The sequence below is a fragment of the Aptenodytes patagonicus genome, chromosome 14 (genome assembly GCF_965638725.1).
Source record: "Aptenodytes patagonicus chromosome 14, bAptPat1.pri.cur, whole genome shotgun sequence".
Taxonomy (NCBI): domain Eukaryota; kingdom Metazoa; phylum Chordata; class Aves; order Sphenisciformes; family Spheniscidae; genus Aptenodytes; species Aptenodytes patagonicus.
In genome coordinates, this window is record NC_134962.1 from 11,533,389 (window position 1) to 11,546,563 (window position 13,175).

Here is a 13,175-nt window from a genome sequence, read left to right on the forward strand (position 1 = left end):
CCCTTGCAAAACTCGCCGATTTCCAGGCAGTTTAGTTACATGGAATCCATTTAAAATCCCTTTCCTCATACAAAAAAAAACCCAAACCTGTAATGGTTGCAGTCACCAGTTGGTTAATACTTGTTTATCTATAACTAATTGTCTGTAAGGGAAAATCTCTGCCATCTCAGGTTCATATGCAGCCCGTCAATTCTTCTAGGCAGCATTATAATCTAAGCAGCTTCCTGGCATATCTTACAGGATCTCTCGTTAGCTGTCCCTTCCCAATCCTCATTTTTTGGGGAGGAAATAATGCATCTAGAGCAGTAGTTAAAAGTGAGATGAGGGGTGCTGGCATCAATCCCCTTGGGACTCAATTCCCTATTTATTTCTCACACACGCACAGAGCAGTGGATCTCCTTCTTGACCAGAGGACCCCATTTCCTACTGCTCAACACCAGAAGCACCCATCACATCCACCATGTGGTTTTCATACCTGCTTCCACGACCGGGCCTGAAGCGATCGTGAAAAGGACCTGAACACTGGTGCAAGGCTAAAGGGACAACACTCTCAAACACCAGCAATGCCTTTGCCGCAGCCACTGCAGCAAAACAAAAGCTGTCAGGGGAAAAAACAGCTGCCAAATCTATTCACCAGACACCTGAGGCTGGTCGCTGGCATGGCTACAGGTGCTGGTCACTGCACTGGACATGGGTGAAGCAACGCAAAAGGGTCGAACCCTGTGGTACACTGATACAAATCAAGGCTTACCCAGTTGTACCCTGATTTACACAGCTGTATCACAGGTTGTGGGAAAACCTGCTGCCCCACTTGCTGCGAATGGTTAAGGAGGAGGCTTGAGGCCACCATTCAACACCAACTTTTGTCCTACAGGCATCTGCCAAACCGAAACACAGCTGCTGAAACACACATCAGGAGCTTTGTACCAGGGTACCCACGCTACCGTGCTGGGTTTTGCACTCTGCCTCCGGGGAAGCTGCTGCATGCCGAAGTCAGGCACAATTACGAACCTCCTGCGCTTTTCCAAACGTCCTTGGCGGGGGACAATTACCCACATCATGACACAGCTCCCTGCTGCCCCAAATTCGTTTCTCAGAAAGGATGCCGTGAGGAGGCTGCATGTTCAGTACAAGCAAAGCCGGAGAGGAACCCTGCCTGTGGGGCGGGCTGGGGACCACAGGCTCTCACGCAGCCTGAGTCAGCCACAAAGATTCATTGATTCCCCCCTGCACGCCAATTACATGTAAAAGAGATTAAAAAAAAGAAATTTTTTTTAAACCCTATTCATCCAGAAGAGCGTTAATTTCAGGTTGGGATTTCAGCTCTCATTAGCTATTTGCAGACCTGGTCTCAGCCCCACGAGAATATTTATTTATTCATATGAGGAATGAGGAAACCAGCACACACACCTCAGCATCTCGCCACGCATGGGACTGAAGAGGATGTGTCACTAGCACATTCTCATGACAGGTTCACAGGGTGGCTCAGCATACTGCGACGGAGGTACCGAATTAAATGGCCAGACTTTTCCACCGAGCACTGCACCTCCCCTCTGCGCGGACCCAGCTCTTTGAGAAACCTGGTTATCGCTGCTACACAGGGAGCTGCTGAGCCTTCAGCATGGAAAAACCTGCCCTTGAGCTCTTTACAAATGTCACCTTTGTGAAAAGGGACAAGGGAGGAGGGTGCCTTGGCGTCCTGGAAGACAAGCTTGGGAGGGGCTCTGGCACGGGGTGGATTTTCCCTGGTTTGGTGTTTTTTCACCCTGCATCCACTGTTTGCACAAACAACAGAGGTACAACAGAAACAGCGGGATTTATAATTGGCATTAATTGCAGAGAAGGCTTAAGTCTTTTTTCAGTTTTCAGCGTCACCAACTCCTCAGATGCACAAGGCGCATCCTCAGTGCCACCGTCCATCCCGGGGGCAGAGGCAGTGCGGGACCGCACTCTGCTCCCTGTGGGTACGCAACTCCTGCCCCATCACCCAGCTGGCATCTGCCGGCCCCGATGGGGCAGACCTCTCCGGGGAACAGCGCCCCAAGCACAGGACCAGGGCAGGGATGCTGGATGTGTAGCAAGGCTGCCGAGGACAGACTGTGCAGACACAGACATCCCCAGGGCTGTTAAAACTGCAGGGACAGAGACACGTGATGGGGAAAGCAGGGGAAGGGGGAGCCCGGAGCCAGACGGGCTTTATCAGGCTCACAATTTGCCCATACAAGGAGGGAAGAAGTGAGTCCTGGTGCACACGAGGACCAGTGAGACTCCTCGAGCCTGCTGGCTCAGGCATTTTGAGCTGCCCATAGAGTCAAAAAAGGATGAAAACTAGTGCTTAGAGAACCCAAAATAGTTCAAGAAAAAGGAGACCTGACAAAGACATAAGATTCAGCAGGAGATGAATGGACCATCAGCCAAAAGGTAAATGTTTTCTTTATTCTCTTCAATTCATGGAAGATAAATGGTCCGAGCTCGGGTCTCACTCCTACCCCGGGGAGTATGTGACCTGAACGAGCACGTAAATAAAAAGCTGGCAAGACAACTCACAGCTGTCAGGGCAATGTCCACTGCTATGCTCAAAACAGATGCTTGGGCTCATTAACAAGATGGCTAGGACCAGGACAGCGGAGGGGAAACCCAGGACTGAGTGAAGCCTAGCACTGCGAGAGCCTGCAGCACACCCAGAACCAGGTCTCGGAGCAATCCCTCTCCGGGGTGAAGTCCAGCCTCGTTACTGCAGTGGGGACACAAAGCTGGGAGACCACCCAAAGAAACTCCACTTGCTGTGGAACAGCAAAGAAGAGAGACCCTTCTGGCCCCTGAATACGCAAAGTAATTCACGAAACCTGCCACAGGAAACCATTTCCCCTTACCTGCTGGGGAGAGAATCACGTCAAAAGGCTGATGCCAAGTATTTGTCTGTGCTTGATACGTGCGTGGAGAGAAACCACCCGTGCTCTCACACACCAGCTCACCCCTCCTTTGGGCAACGCTGCTAGCAAAGGCTTTGCCCAGCAGCTGGGGCAGCTCAGGAGAAAATAAAAGCACCTGCTAATGGAGCAGCCAATGCTGCAGCCTACATCAATAATACGGAGCGAAACAGCAGGAGAGCATGAAGAACAGCGTTAAAAAGCACAAGAACAAGAGCTGTTGGGCTAAAGGTGAACCAACAGCAACTGGAAGCGTTTACAGTAAAGCAAACGTTGCTGTTATCTCCACACAGATTCAGAAGTCAGAGGGCTCGGCCCAACCTCGAAACGATGAACGCTCCTCAGTGCAGATTACAGCGAGAGGGCAGGACATTGCTGCAGGGACACCAGGGCTGTGCTGCAAGCACGGACCCTCGCAAGGAGAGCAGTGGAGCTGCTGCTCGAATGAAGCTGCTGCTGCTTTGTAGCACCGAGGCTGATCTCGAGAGGAACAGCGAAAACCCACTTAAAAACACAGGCCAAGGTCAAGACTCCGGCAGTTTGGATAATAGCCTCAGTTAATAGGTTTACTAGCACTATATGAAACTCAATATTAGGTTAGACAGTTAACGTTCCCTGTTGTTGTTATATTTGACTGGGAAGGGAAGATGTAGAGAATTAATTCTTTAATAGATTATGCCATTAGCTGGTGGGACTGGCTGCTACGTTGCACAGAGGCTGACCTTTTGCAGTGCTGCTTTATTAGACATTAGAAGCAGCAGCTCTAAATCAGGCTCCTTGGCTTTGACCGATTCCTGGACATATATTTGGGTATTGCCAATAACCCTGCAATGGAAACAATTTCTGTCTGGAAAAATCATAAGCTACCTCCAAGAAAGCCATTGCTTCTCCCTTGAGAGGAGAGGGAAGGGGAAAATAAAACAGCAGAAATTTAGTATGAATGTGAATTAAAAACAGCAGGAACCATTTAGCTGCATCCGCTAAATTTAGGATGTTCAAATCCAGCTCAGTGAGCTCTGTCTGTCAAGTGCTCGGAAAGAAGCTGGGATGCCAAGGTGAGGGGGCCGTGTACGGTGTGATTCTGAGATCGGTGAGACAGACCTTCCCCATTCACTTGCTCTTCCTGCAGCTGAAGCAGGGAGGGAAAGAGCTCCAGGGACCACTGTGACTTCTTTCAGGTCTTTAAACGCAGCCCTGGTGCTCCCAAGAGCCCTCCCCTGCCACTCTGCCACATGCTGCACGCTCAGCAGACCTGTCCTGCCTGACCTCTGAAGAAACCGAGCCGTTTCTCACATGCCCTTGATTCAGCAACCAGCTCTCCAGCTGAACCATCGCACACTGGCTGTGCTGGCGGGGAGACGTGCTCCCGAAGGGATACGCGCTCCCAAAGGGATCTGCCGCAGGTGACAGTGGCAGCTCTGCCTTAGGTGACAGCTAGCAGGTGGGTTTCACATGCACTGGTGTGACCCTGGAAAGCCCTTCCTCTCCCATCGCCAAACATGCCTCTCCCTTAAGGGGAGAAATTGTTACAACCTGGTTATCACCAATATGAGATGTATTTTTTTTTTATTGCAATCTAAAAAGAAGTGCTAAAAATAGCTGGAGGAATAAAGTGAGAGCATTTCGCAGCTGACTTGCAAATAGCAACTGTCATAACCAGCAGTGCCCTGGGGACCGGGACTGCGGCAGGACCATCTCGTGCTGACAAACAGCCGCACACAGAGAAGATTAACAGGTGACACTTGTCAGCCTTTTGTCTAAAGGGCACAAATCCTCCACTGAGCGAGGGCAGCGCAGCCTTTTGAACAGGAGAGAGAAATTAATTATCTCTTCTCTGGCCCTCTGCTTTCACTAATCATGATTCATGGGCTCTGCTTTGCCACATCTGAATGAGAATGAATTTTAATGAAGTTAAAGATTATGGGTTTTGCTGGGGAATTGGTTTTAAATTGAACGTGACTCTGTTATTGACCTGAAGGCACAGAGAGAGTACAGGGAGGTCAGTGACACCTCTGGGGTGTCAAGGACAAATGAAGGACATTTTGCTGGAGGACTCGCAGAACACGGCTCTCGGCTGTAGGTAAGGAAGCAGAGCAGGGGCAGCAGCAGGACGACGCTCTGGAGGCTACTGATCCTGGGGTCTCTGAGCCCACCAATGCGAAGTAGCATCAGCAGAAACCTGCATGAAGATTAATTTTGTTTGCACAGGTACCAGTTCCACCTCAAGGCTCAGCACAGGCTGCAAAACTCATTTCAGACACATGGATAAAATAGCCATTTCTAAGCCCAAGCTGTCCCTGGCACAGCAGCCAGCTAGCATGGATGCCTCCACACCATGCTGAAGGCATCGCAGCACCGACACACCTTGGGACAGCAGGGGACAACTGCTCTTGTTGCAGTCGTTTGGACACCCGCGAGAGGGAGACAAGACCACGCAGACACCGGCCTGCGAGCCCACAGCTGGCAGGCAGAGCCCTCAGCCCAGCCCGGCAGCTCCAGGCAGCTGCAAGCACCCGTATGCAATCCCCATGCAGAACATGTAGCTAATTACCATTCCCGACTTTATGAAAAAGGTGACTGCATAAACAATTTATTTCTTTTGTGACACATTTATATGCAGAATAAAACTGTGTGTTCACTCAGTCTTAGGAACCGTGTGCTCAAACTGGGGCTGAAATTGCCTAGATGTTCTTCTTTTTAAACACAACATTCATAATCCTGATTATTTAGGAAATCTGTGCAGCAGTCTCTGAAGACTCTGCTCCTGCGTTGCACGCTGTAGGTCAGGGCATATGAAATCTGTCCTCTGTAGTGTAATTTAAGAGTGGCTTAAAGGCTCTTTGCCAGCTGCTTACTTCTCTGCTCTTTCAAGGTAGCAGTATTTCCTGACCTACTCACTGCAAAGATCTGCGCCCTTCCTCTCCACTTGCAAAGCATCATGCGGTTGGTTCCTTCACGGCAAGGCTGCTGCTCTTCATATATATTCGGATGGTGAACTAGCTTTTCAAAGCTTGCTTGTAAACTGATCAGGATTTGAATGCCTAGATGGACAATGCTGATTTCAATACCAAATGGTATAAAGAGAATTCAGAGCACCTGTGCTGATCCCTCATACCACATATGTGGCTCTGCTCAGCCTCTTCTGCACCCCACCCGTCATTCGCCACACATTAGCATGCAGAGCGTGTAACGGCACAGACACATTTAGGGAAAATGTATCATTAATTTCTTTTCCTGTCCATGCGGAGTTTGTCTGACCTCTTTTCTAAATCTATTTTTAAATTGCTTCTGGGACTCTGTATGCCAGGTATACCATTATGCTGCTGCAAGCATCCGCAGAATCAGCTTGTCAAAACCTTGCAAAACTCACAGGAAATATGGTAAGAACACATCTCCACATGTCACCCAGTCCACACCCAGGTCCCAAGGCCAGAGCAGCTTTATTTACATCATTCATGACAGCTGCTTGTATAAGCTGTTCTTAAAATCCCTCCCTAGAGAATTTATTCCTGTGCTTTCTTTACTTTTTCCTTCCAAATCTTTTTCCAGTCCTCTTTCTTTGCACATCAGTCCTCAACACCATTCGCGAGTTATCAGTTCGAAGCACAGACCAGCATATTTCCTTTCTTTTGCCCTCGATACAGTACTTTTTAATTCTATCTTACAAGACTTTGGGACTGGTCTCCATTGTACCAACTTGTAACGGCCACACGCTGGCTGCTACGTCTGTGCAGAAGAAATGCCGAGCGAGGTAGTCACCTCCTGCTCCCTTCACAGGCTGGGTGTAACATCTTTTTGTTGAGGAGCTCCATCAAGAAGAGGGGTATTCTGAGAAGACTTTGTGTGTGTCCCCCCCTTGGACCAAATCCCCATTACTGCCTCTCTATTACACTTGCACATCTCGACTTCTGCAGAGCTGCACTGCTCCACTGCTGTGGGTTCAGCCAGGTGGGGCAGTGGTGAAGCCAGATAGCTTCAACGCAACCACCCCCTGGCACACCCAGAGAACAGCTATTTTCAGGAGATAACATTTTGTCTTGTGCTTTTCATGGATTTATTCACACTATCCACACAACCGCCTATTTGCCATCAACTCAAGCCTTTAGAAGTGATACACTCTTAAAGAGGTTCTCTACTGTGTTTGGGCCCAGGGTTCAGAAATTATTGTTCTGTTCTCGCAAATATTTTCTAAAAGACTTTTTTTTGTCCTCTTAGCACACAAAGTTGTAATTAATAAGCAAGTTGCCTAAACACAGCCATGCAACTGAAGAGTTTTGACTTGCACAGCTGAACTAACAAATTTGCTGTACATCTTCATCTAATGCATAGCTAAGTTCTCCAGCTCTGTCTTTAAAAACCAGGGACAGCAACACATACTTCCTTCATCCAGAAGACAGGGGCGGGTGGGAAGTCTCCTCTGAGACTGATAATGTATTTGACAGTTATTTTATTTGAGCATTAAAAAAACCCCATCAGAACTCCAATTTCAGGGAGCAGTAATGTACTGTATAACAACCACACTCATCCATATTGCATGTTAAGGTCTTTTAAATCACATCTTACACGCAGAAGCCAAGTAGGTATCTGTCAGCTAAGGAGGAAGGCAGAACTGGTTAATTTAACATCTACTGCCCCATCTTTATAATATTTATGGTGCACATGAGGAATTATTAATGCAATACGCATCTGACTACATTGTCATGGGATTGGGCACACAGCCCCTTACCCTGTCAAAGTCGATGTGAATGCTGCAGGAGCCTTCACTTCGGCTGGAAAGGTTTTCTATGAGTATCTATCCCCGCAGGACCCAAACCCAACCTTACCCCACCGACCGCACACCTCTTCTCTGCCAGGCAATATCACCATCTCTGCCTCTCAACAAGCTCCGCTTCTCTCCTGGCCACTCCACTTTCCATAACATTTTTAGCACTGTGACGTGCTGTCTTATGTGCTGTAACACACCGTACTCCGCTCATGTATCCTATTCCTTCTGCTGTATGAATTCTGCCACCTAAACGGAGCTATAAAAACTATGCAGTGAATGTACAAAGACCTCCCCCATTCCCTTCCCCACCTTACCAGGCTAGCTCCATTTTTAGCAATCACAAGTGATCTCAGATGCACCGAATAAAAGATAGCTACCTGCCTTCAGAGAGCAATTTTGCCTGTTCCCAAGAGGTGGCTGAAGGTGGGATTCATCGTATTTACTGCTGTAACTACAGCTCTCAAGGTCGCATCCTCTCTGAGCTGTGCTGGTCAAGCTTAACAGCACAAAAGGATGTGCTGTTGCTCAACAGGCTGACTAATTTCTTGGGGTATTACAGAAACAGTCTCCATGCCGTTTCCATCTCGAAAGGTCTTGATTTCTTATAGCCTGAACTGCATTAACAACACATTTCATTACATTTTTTTTAATAGAACGTGGCTAAAAGGAGAGCCCTAAAGATAATTTGCTGTAGAAGAGTCTACTATAGAGTCTACAAAGTCCCTGGCTTTGGATACCGAAAGAGACACTCAGTGAATAGCTATGACATGAATCTCCTGAACAGTGCGTTTAAGAATCAAGTCTTTTGGTAATTCTCGAATGATGATGGATATTTTTTGGTGAAGGAAAGTGAATTTTCACATGGCCATATGGTCACAAGCCAGGCCAGTATTTTCTCCAGCTTCCTTTTAGTTACTGCTCCACAGTGAAGCAGAGAAGGGCAGGTAGCTCTCCTAGCCCAAGTCCCAGCATTGGTTCACATCAGCCCTGTACGCATAGATGGGAGAACTGGTACAAGCCGTAGCTTGCAGAAACAGCACGAGACAGAACGTAGCTGAGAGGCGCGAGATGCCCGTGCTGGCGGCACGCGTGCCAGGCTCCATTCTGCCTCCAGCCCTCGTCACAACAGTGGCTTCAGGCAGGACTCAGGCTGGTGCTGCCCTCACGATGGGAAAAGAGAAATGATATGGCTAACAAGAAGATGCTTCCTTGCTGGACAGGCAGACTCATCTCAGATAATACAAGAACAATCCTCTAAGTCTCTGTCAGTCATCACCTGCTGTGCTTTTCTAAGGTAAGAATCACCTTAGCTCTCCATAACTTAATCATCTCAGCGGTAGCCAGCAAGAACAAAAAAGCGGACAAGTGTCACTTATTAGGGACTATGGCAGCTAGCAGTCTTTTGTTACAGGTCCATTTTTGTCTTTCTGCTCCATTTTCAGAAAGAAAAGTCGTTGGCAGGAATAAGTTACACATAAATCCAGAATCTATTGCTTTCTGAATGTTGTACATGGTCTCGTGCAGCTGCAGCAAAACCCAGCCAAAACAAGATGTAGATTGTGCAAGAGCCAGGATGGAGCTGGAGATCTCTGTTGAATCTCAGGGGTTTGTTTGTGAGTTATTCCTATATTCGGAATTTTATCCTTGCAGCAATCTTGGTGTCCTGAGACTACCCGGTAGGCACTTGCTACAGTGGGTAACTGTCCTCTCATGCAGATTTTTAGGCACATACATAGACGAAAATACCCACTGCTGTAGAGATTTGTAAGCAGTACTAAGATTGGTCTGGATGAATTATGAATGGAAACATCTGTGTGTGTGAAAGCACAACCAACCTGTCAGCAGCAGACCTGTCCTCTGATGACAGGAGGATTAGAGAGCACATCGCTTCCATAGCCTGTCTGAAGGCAGGCTATAGCCGTAAAGCTTCCCCAAACAAGGAACCAAAACGGTAGCAGCACTGCTTAAGATCTATGGAAGCCGAAAAAACCAAGACCCTGAGGTGAAAGATCACCCCATAACAACAGGTAAGTCCTAGAAAGTGTAAAAAACAGTCCAAGAGCCAGTCTGTTGTGAAGAACAACTCAGAAGACATAGCGAAGGCTTGACAGATGGTGTCCCTGGTCCTCCCTGCAGCACACAACCAAGCCTGGCTACAGCATATGGATGCACGAGGCTTGGCGCCTGCACGGGGTGGTGAGAGCACAAGTGAGTGAAACCTAGAAACGTGAATGACTGAAAACAGTTTTGTTTAGAATAAATATCCCCTTTCCCTTCTATAAGGCCTCACATTGAGTTTTATTATATTAATTTTCTACAGTGGTGCACAACCACTGTGCAGTATAAAAGCTGGGTAATATAGCTGGGGGACTTTTTGTATGGCAAAAAATTAAATGGAGCAGTGTGTTGACATTGTCAGCACTTACGGGCATGCGCACGAGCTTAAATTCCAGGAGACACATCCTTTAGACCAGGTAATCTTCAGTATACTTCATGTTCAGGTAAAACCCTAAGGGGAATATTTTGTTGAAGGAGGGCCTAGCATATCTGAGGAGAAGTATATCCCTACATAATAAGCCTCTCCATTAAAAAAAACCCTGGATGTCATGCACTCTGGTATTCACACGAAAAGCAGCGTTGCTCAAAATCATGCACTACAGAAAATTCTTCAGCTGCGATGCTTTGCACTGGCACTGAGCAGCTATAGCTAGCTGCAGCCAGCTCGCCACAACAAACATGAAAGCAGTCAATCAGCATCACTTTAAAAGCACGTTTGTATGACTGAGCGCAGGTATTTTAAGACCTTCCGCAGCAAAGTTTCACCAAATTTTTGATCATTTCAGTGTGCCACTTTTGGAAGTTGTCCTTAAATTGAAAAGGATTATAAAAAACATACAAAACTTGGGAAAACAAACCCTCTTGGATGATGAGGTTTTGAATCCATTTTCTTCCCTGTGTGAACACACCGGAGAGATGCATGGGTAGGAAGAACTAGGGCAACCTCATCTTGCTGAAAACTGGGTTTTTGACAGTCACTGGTAAAAACTGTCTCTGACCTAGGAGTATCTGCATCAGTCAGAAACCCAGCATTAAAAAGAAAATAAACTTGCCACAGCTAACACAGTCATATGAATCTTCATTTTGCCTCCCTGGGAACACAGCTACAGCAAACGAGAGAGGTCAAGAGAAATCTGATTTAGGAGAATACACTTCTGTCCCTCAAAGCTATTCCCCAAACAATTCCTTTCTTTGCTGCAGGAAAAGAAAGCAGAGAAACTGCCCTCCCACCATGTTTCAAGAGAATAGAGCCCTCTTAGCTCTTTGTACTCTCAGCCCTGTTTGCTTATCGCTTGCAGCTCAGGCAGACAGCTGCAGTTCCCACCGGCTTTCCAGAGGAGATCAATTATCCCACCTAGGAACAAAGCATCCAGGAACCACTTAATCACACTTTTCAGAGAAGTAAGAGGAGAAACCATCCCATCCCTGGCAGAGGGGCTGGCAAGGATGTTCTGGCAGCGTTCGAGGTTGGAATACCAAATGTTAGACTTGTTCTAATAAAGATATTTGGATTGCAAGACAGGATTTTTCTTTCTTTGGTGAGCTGATAGCTACATGCCGCCTGCCTTCAGGGTAAAACAGCACTTGTATGGGTGCAATATTTTGTTGGCAGAAATATTCTCTCTCCAGGAAAGCGCAATCAAAGCAGCCAGCGTATGCAATGATAGGACACAGACCTTTCAGAGAATTATACCCCTTCCCAGGAGGGTAAGCTATGTAAATATAAAAAGGAAAGAATTCTATTCTGCACGAAAGCAGATTGTTGCCCCGCATTGCCAAGGGACTGAACCTAATCACTAATCCTCTGCATCTTGTAGGGGAGGCAGAACTCCAAGCCACAGGACTGTGGTGGTGCAGCAGGAATATTTCCCCAGAGACAGCAGCTCACGGAAGAGATAAGGTACATTGCAGCTTTGGAGTGACAAGATTGCTATCGCAGCCTGTGCCTCATTACTATTTCCAACCTTCAGCACAGATCTATGATGCCTTTCCAGGATTAGCCTACTTCTAAAGCTGAAGAAAGTCTCTCTTAATTTACAGCCTGTTACTTATTTAACACCAGAATCACATTAATTGAGAGTGCCTTTGGACTACCCCAGCATTTTAGCAGTACGGTGTACTCGGAATACCACCTAGGACTAGAGAGCGTACAGAGTGATGCCAAGCGCAGTACTTGGCTTAAACAGAGCACGTTTTAGGTATACAAACATTTTGGCCTCATACCTAGAAGCACGGAATCTGATAGTATATATTGCCCCCTTTTTTAAATACCGGGCTTTTTTCGTCTTCAAAGATTCCCATGAATGGTCATCTTAATAAAATGATGATAATCTCCATATATGGCTTCAAATAATGGAAATACAAAAAATGAGAATTGGAGACAAGCCAGCCCCCAAATTTCTGGCCTAAGGATCCCCTGCTTTGCATTCTGGTATAAAGCCTAAGTGCAGCAAAGTGTGTTACAACTCTTCTTGGAGTCAAAAAACGTTTCTAAAACACATTCTTTTAGGACACTGTAACTCAGATGAACAAAAGACAGCTTGTTACCAGAAGTATACATAGGCTTCTAAGTATGTATTTTGGTATCAGAATGATTATTTTGCTACTTTCATCCTTTTAATCACCTTGGCACTTTTTTTTTCCCCCAAACCAAAAGGCTATCTTGAAATAGGGAAGATGGGCAGCTATTGTGCAGCATTAAAGACTACTGGCTTATCATTTATTACCAGTAATGAGCCTCAGCTATTCACCCTGAATTATTCTTCTAAAGGCAAAGCAGTTAAAAGTAACGGGTATTCTGCTTCAGCTCAGAATAATGAGGACACTAAAAAAGTATATAAACAGCTAGAGTATGTGCCAGCTATGCAGGCAGAGAGATCCGCTCTACTCTAATTGAATGGGCAGTACACCTGCAGCACAGGCAAGTCAGACAAACACACCATCTATCATGCCAGAGGAAAATTAATAGGTATAAGAAGAACAGTGCATCTCACAAGCGATTACCCAGCTCCCTTTCAATGACTTACTTTCCCTCTGATCCGTAGCTGTTCATGCTGTCCTCAATGGACTCATGGCTGGCTTGACGGACAGTCCGGCTGGGCATTTCGACAGCCAGCCCCGTTTCTGTGCTCCTTTGGATGGCTCCTTTCAGTCTCCGACCATCCCCATCTAGGAACAAAAGGGGAGAGAAGACAGTCAGCTATTGTTCCCAGAGCCTTTTGCAACGACAGAGTCAAGGAGAAGCAGAGAAGGTCTTTCAGAAGATCTGCCTGGCATCTGGCAGCCAGGCAGTATCTTGCACTCATGCAGCGTTTCGTTACTCAGCCCTGCTTCATCAGCAGCTCCCAGTCATCTTTGGAACAAACCCAGTCCTCCAGCAAGCCAGGGCCCAGCAGAAACTCAAAACATACATACCACCCTAC

At 46.9% G+C, this 13,175-nt stretch overlaps 1 protein-coding gene across 1 annotated transcript in view; it reads right to left on the reverse strand.

Moving 5' to 3' along the window:
* Positions 1-13,175, reverse strand: part of RIMS4 (regulating synaptic membrane exocytosis 4) — a 60,705-nt gene that overhangs the window by 11,686 nt on the left and 35,844 nt on the right. Inside the window, exon 2 of the mRNA XM_076351612.1 lies at positions 12,780-12,921. Coding sequence (XP_076207727.1) covers positions 12,780-12,921 — 142 coding nt within the window. The remainder of the gene's footprint in view (positions 1-12,779; positions 12,922-13,175) is intronic.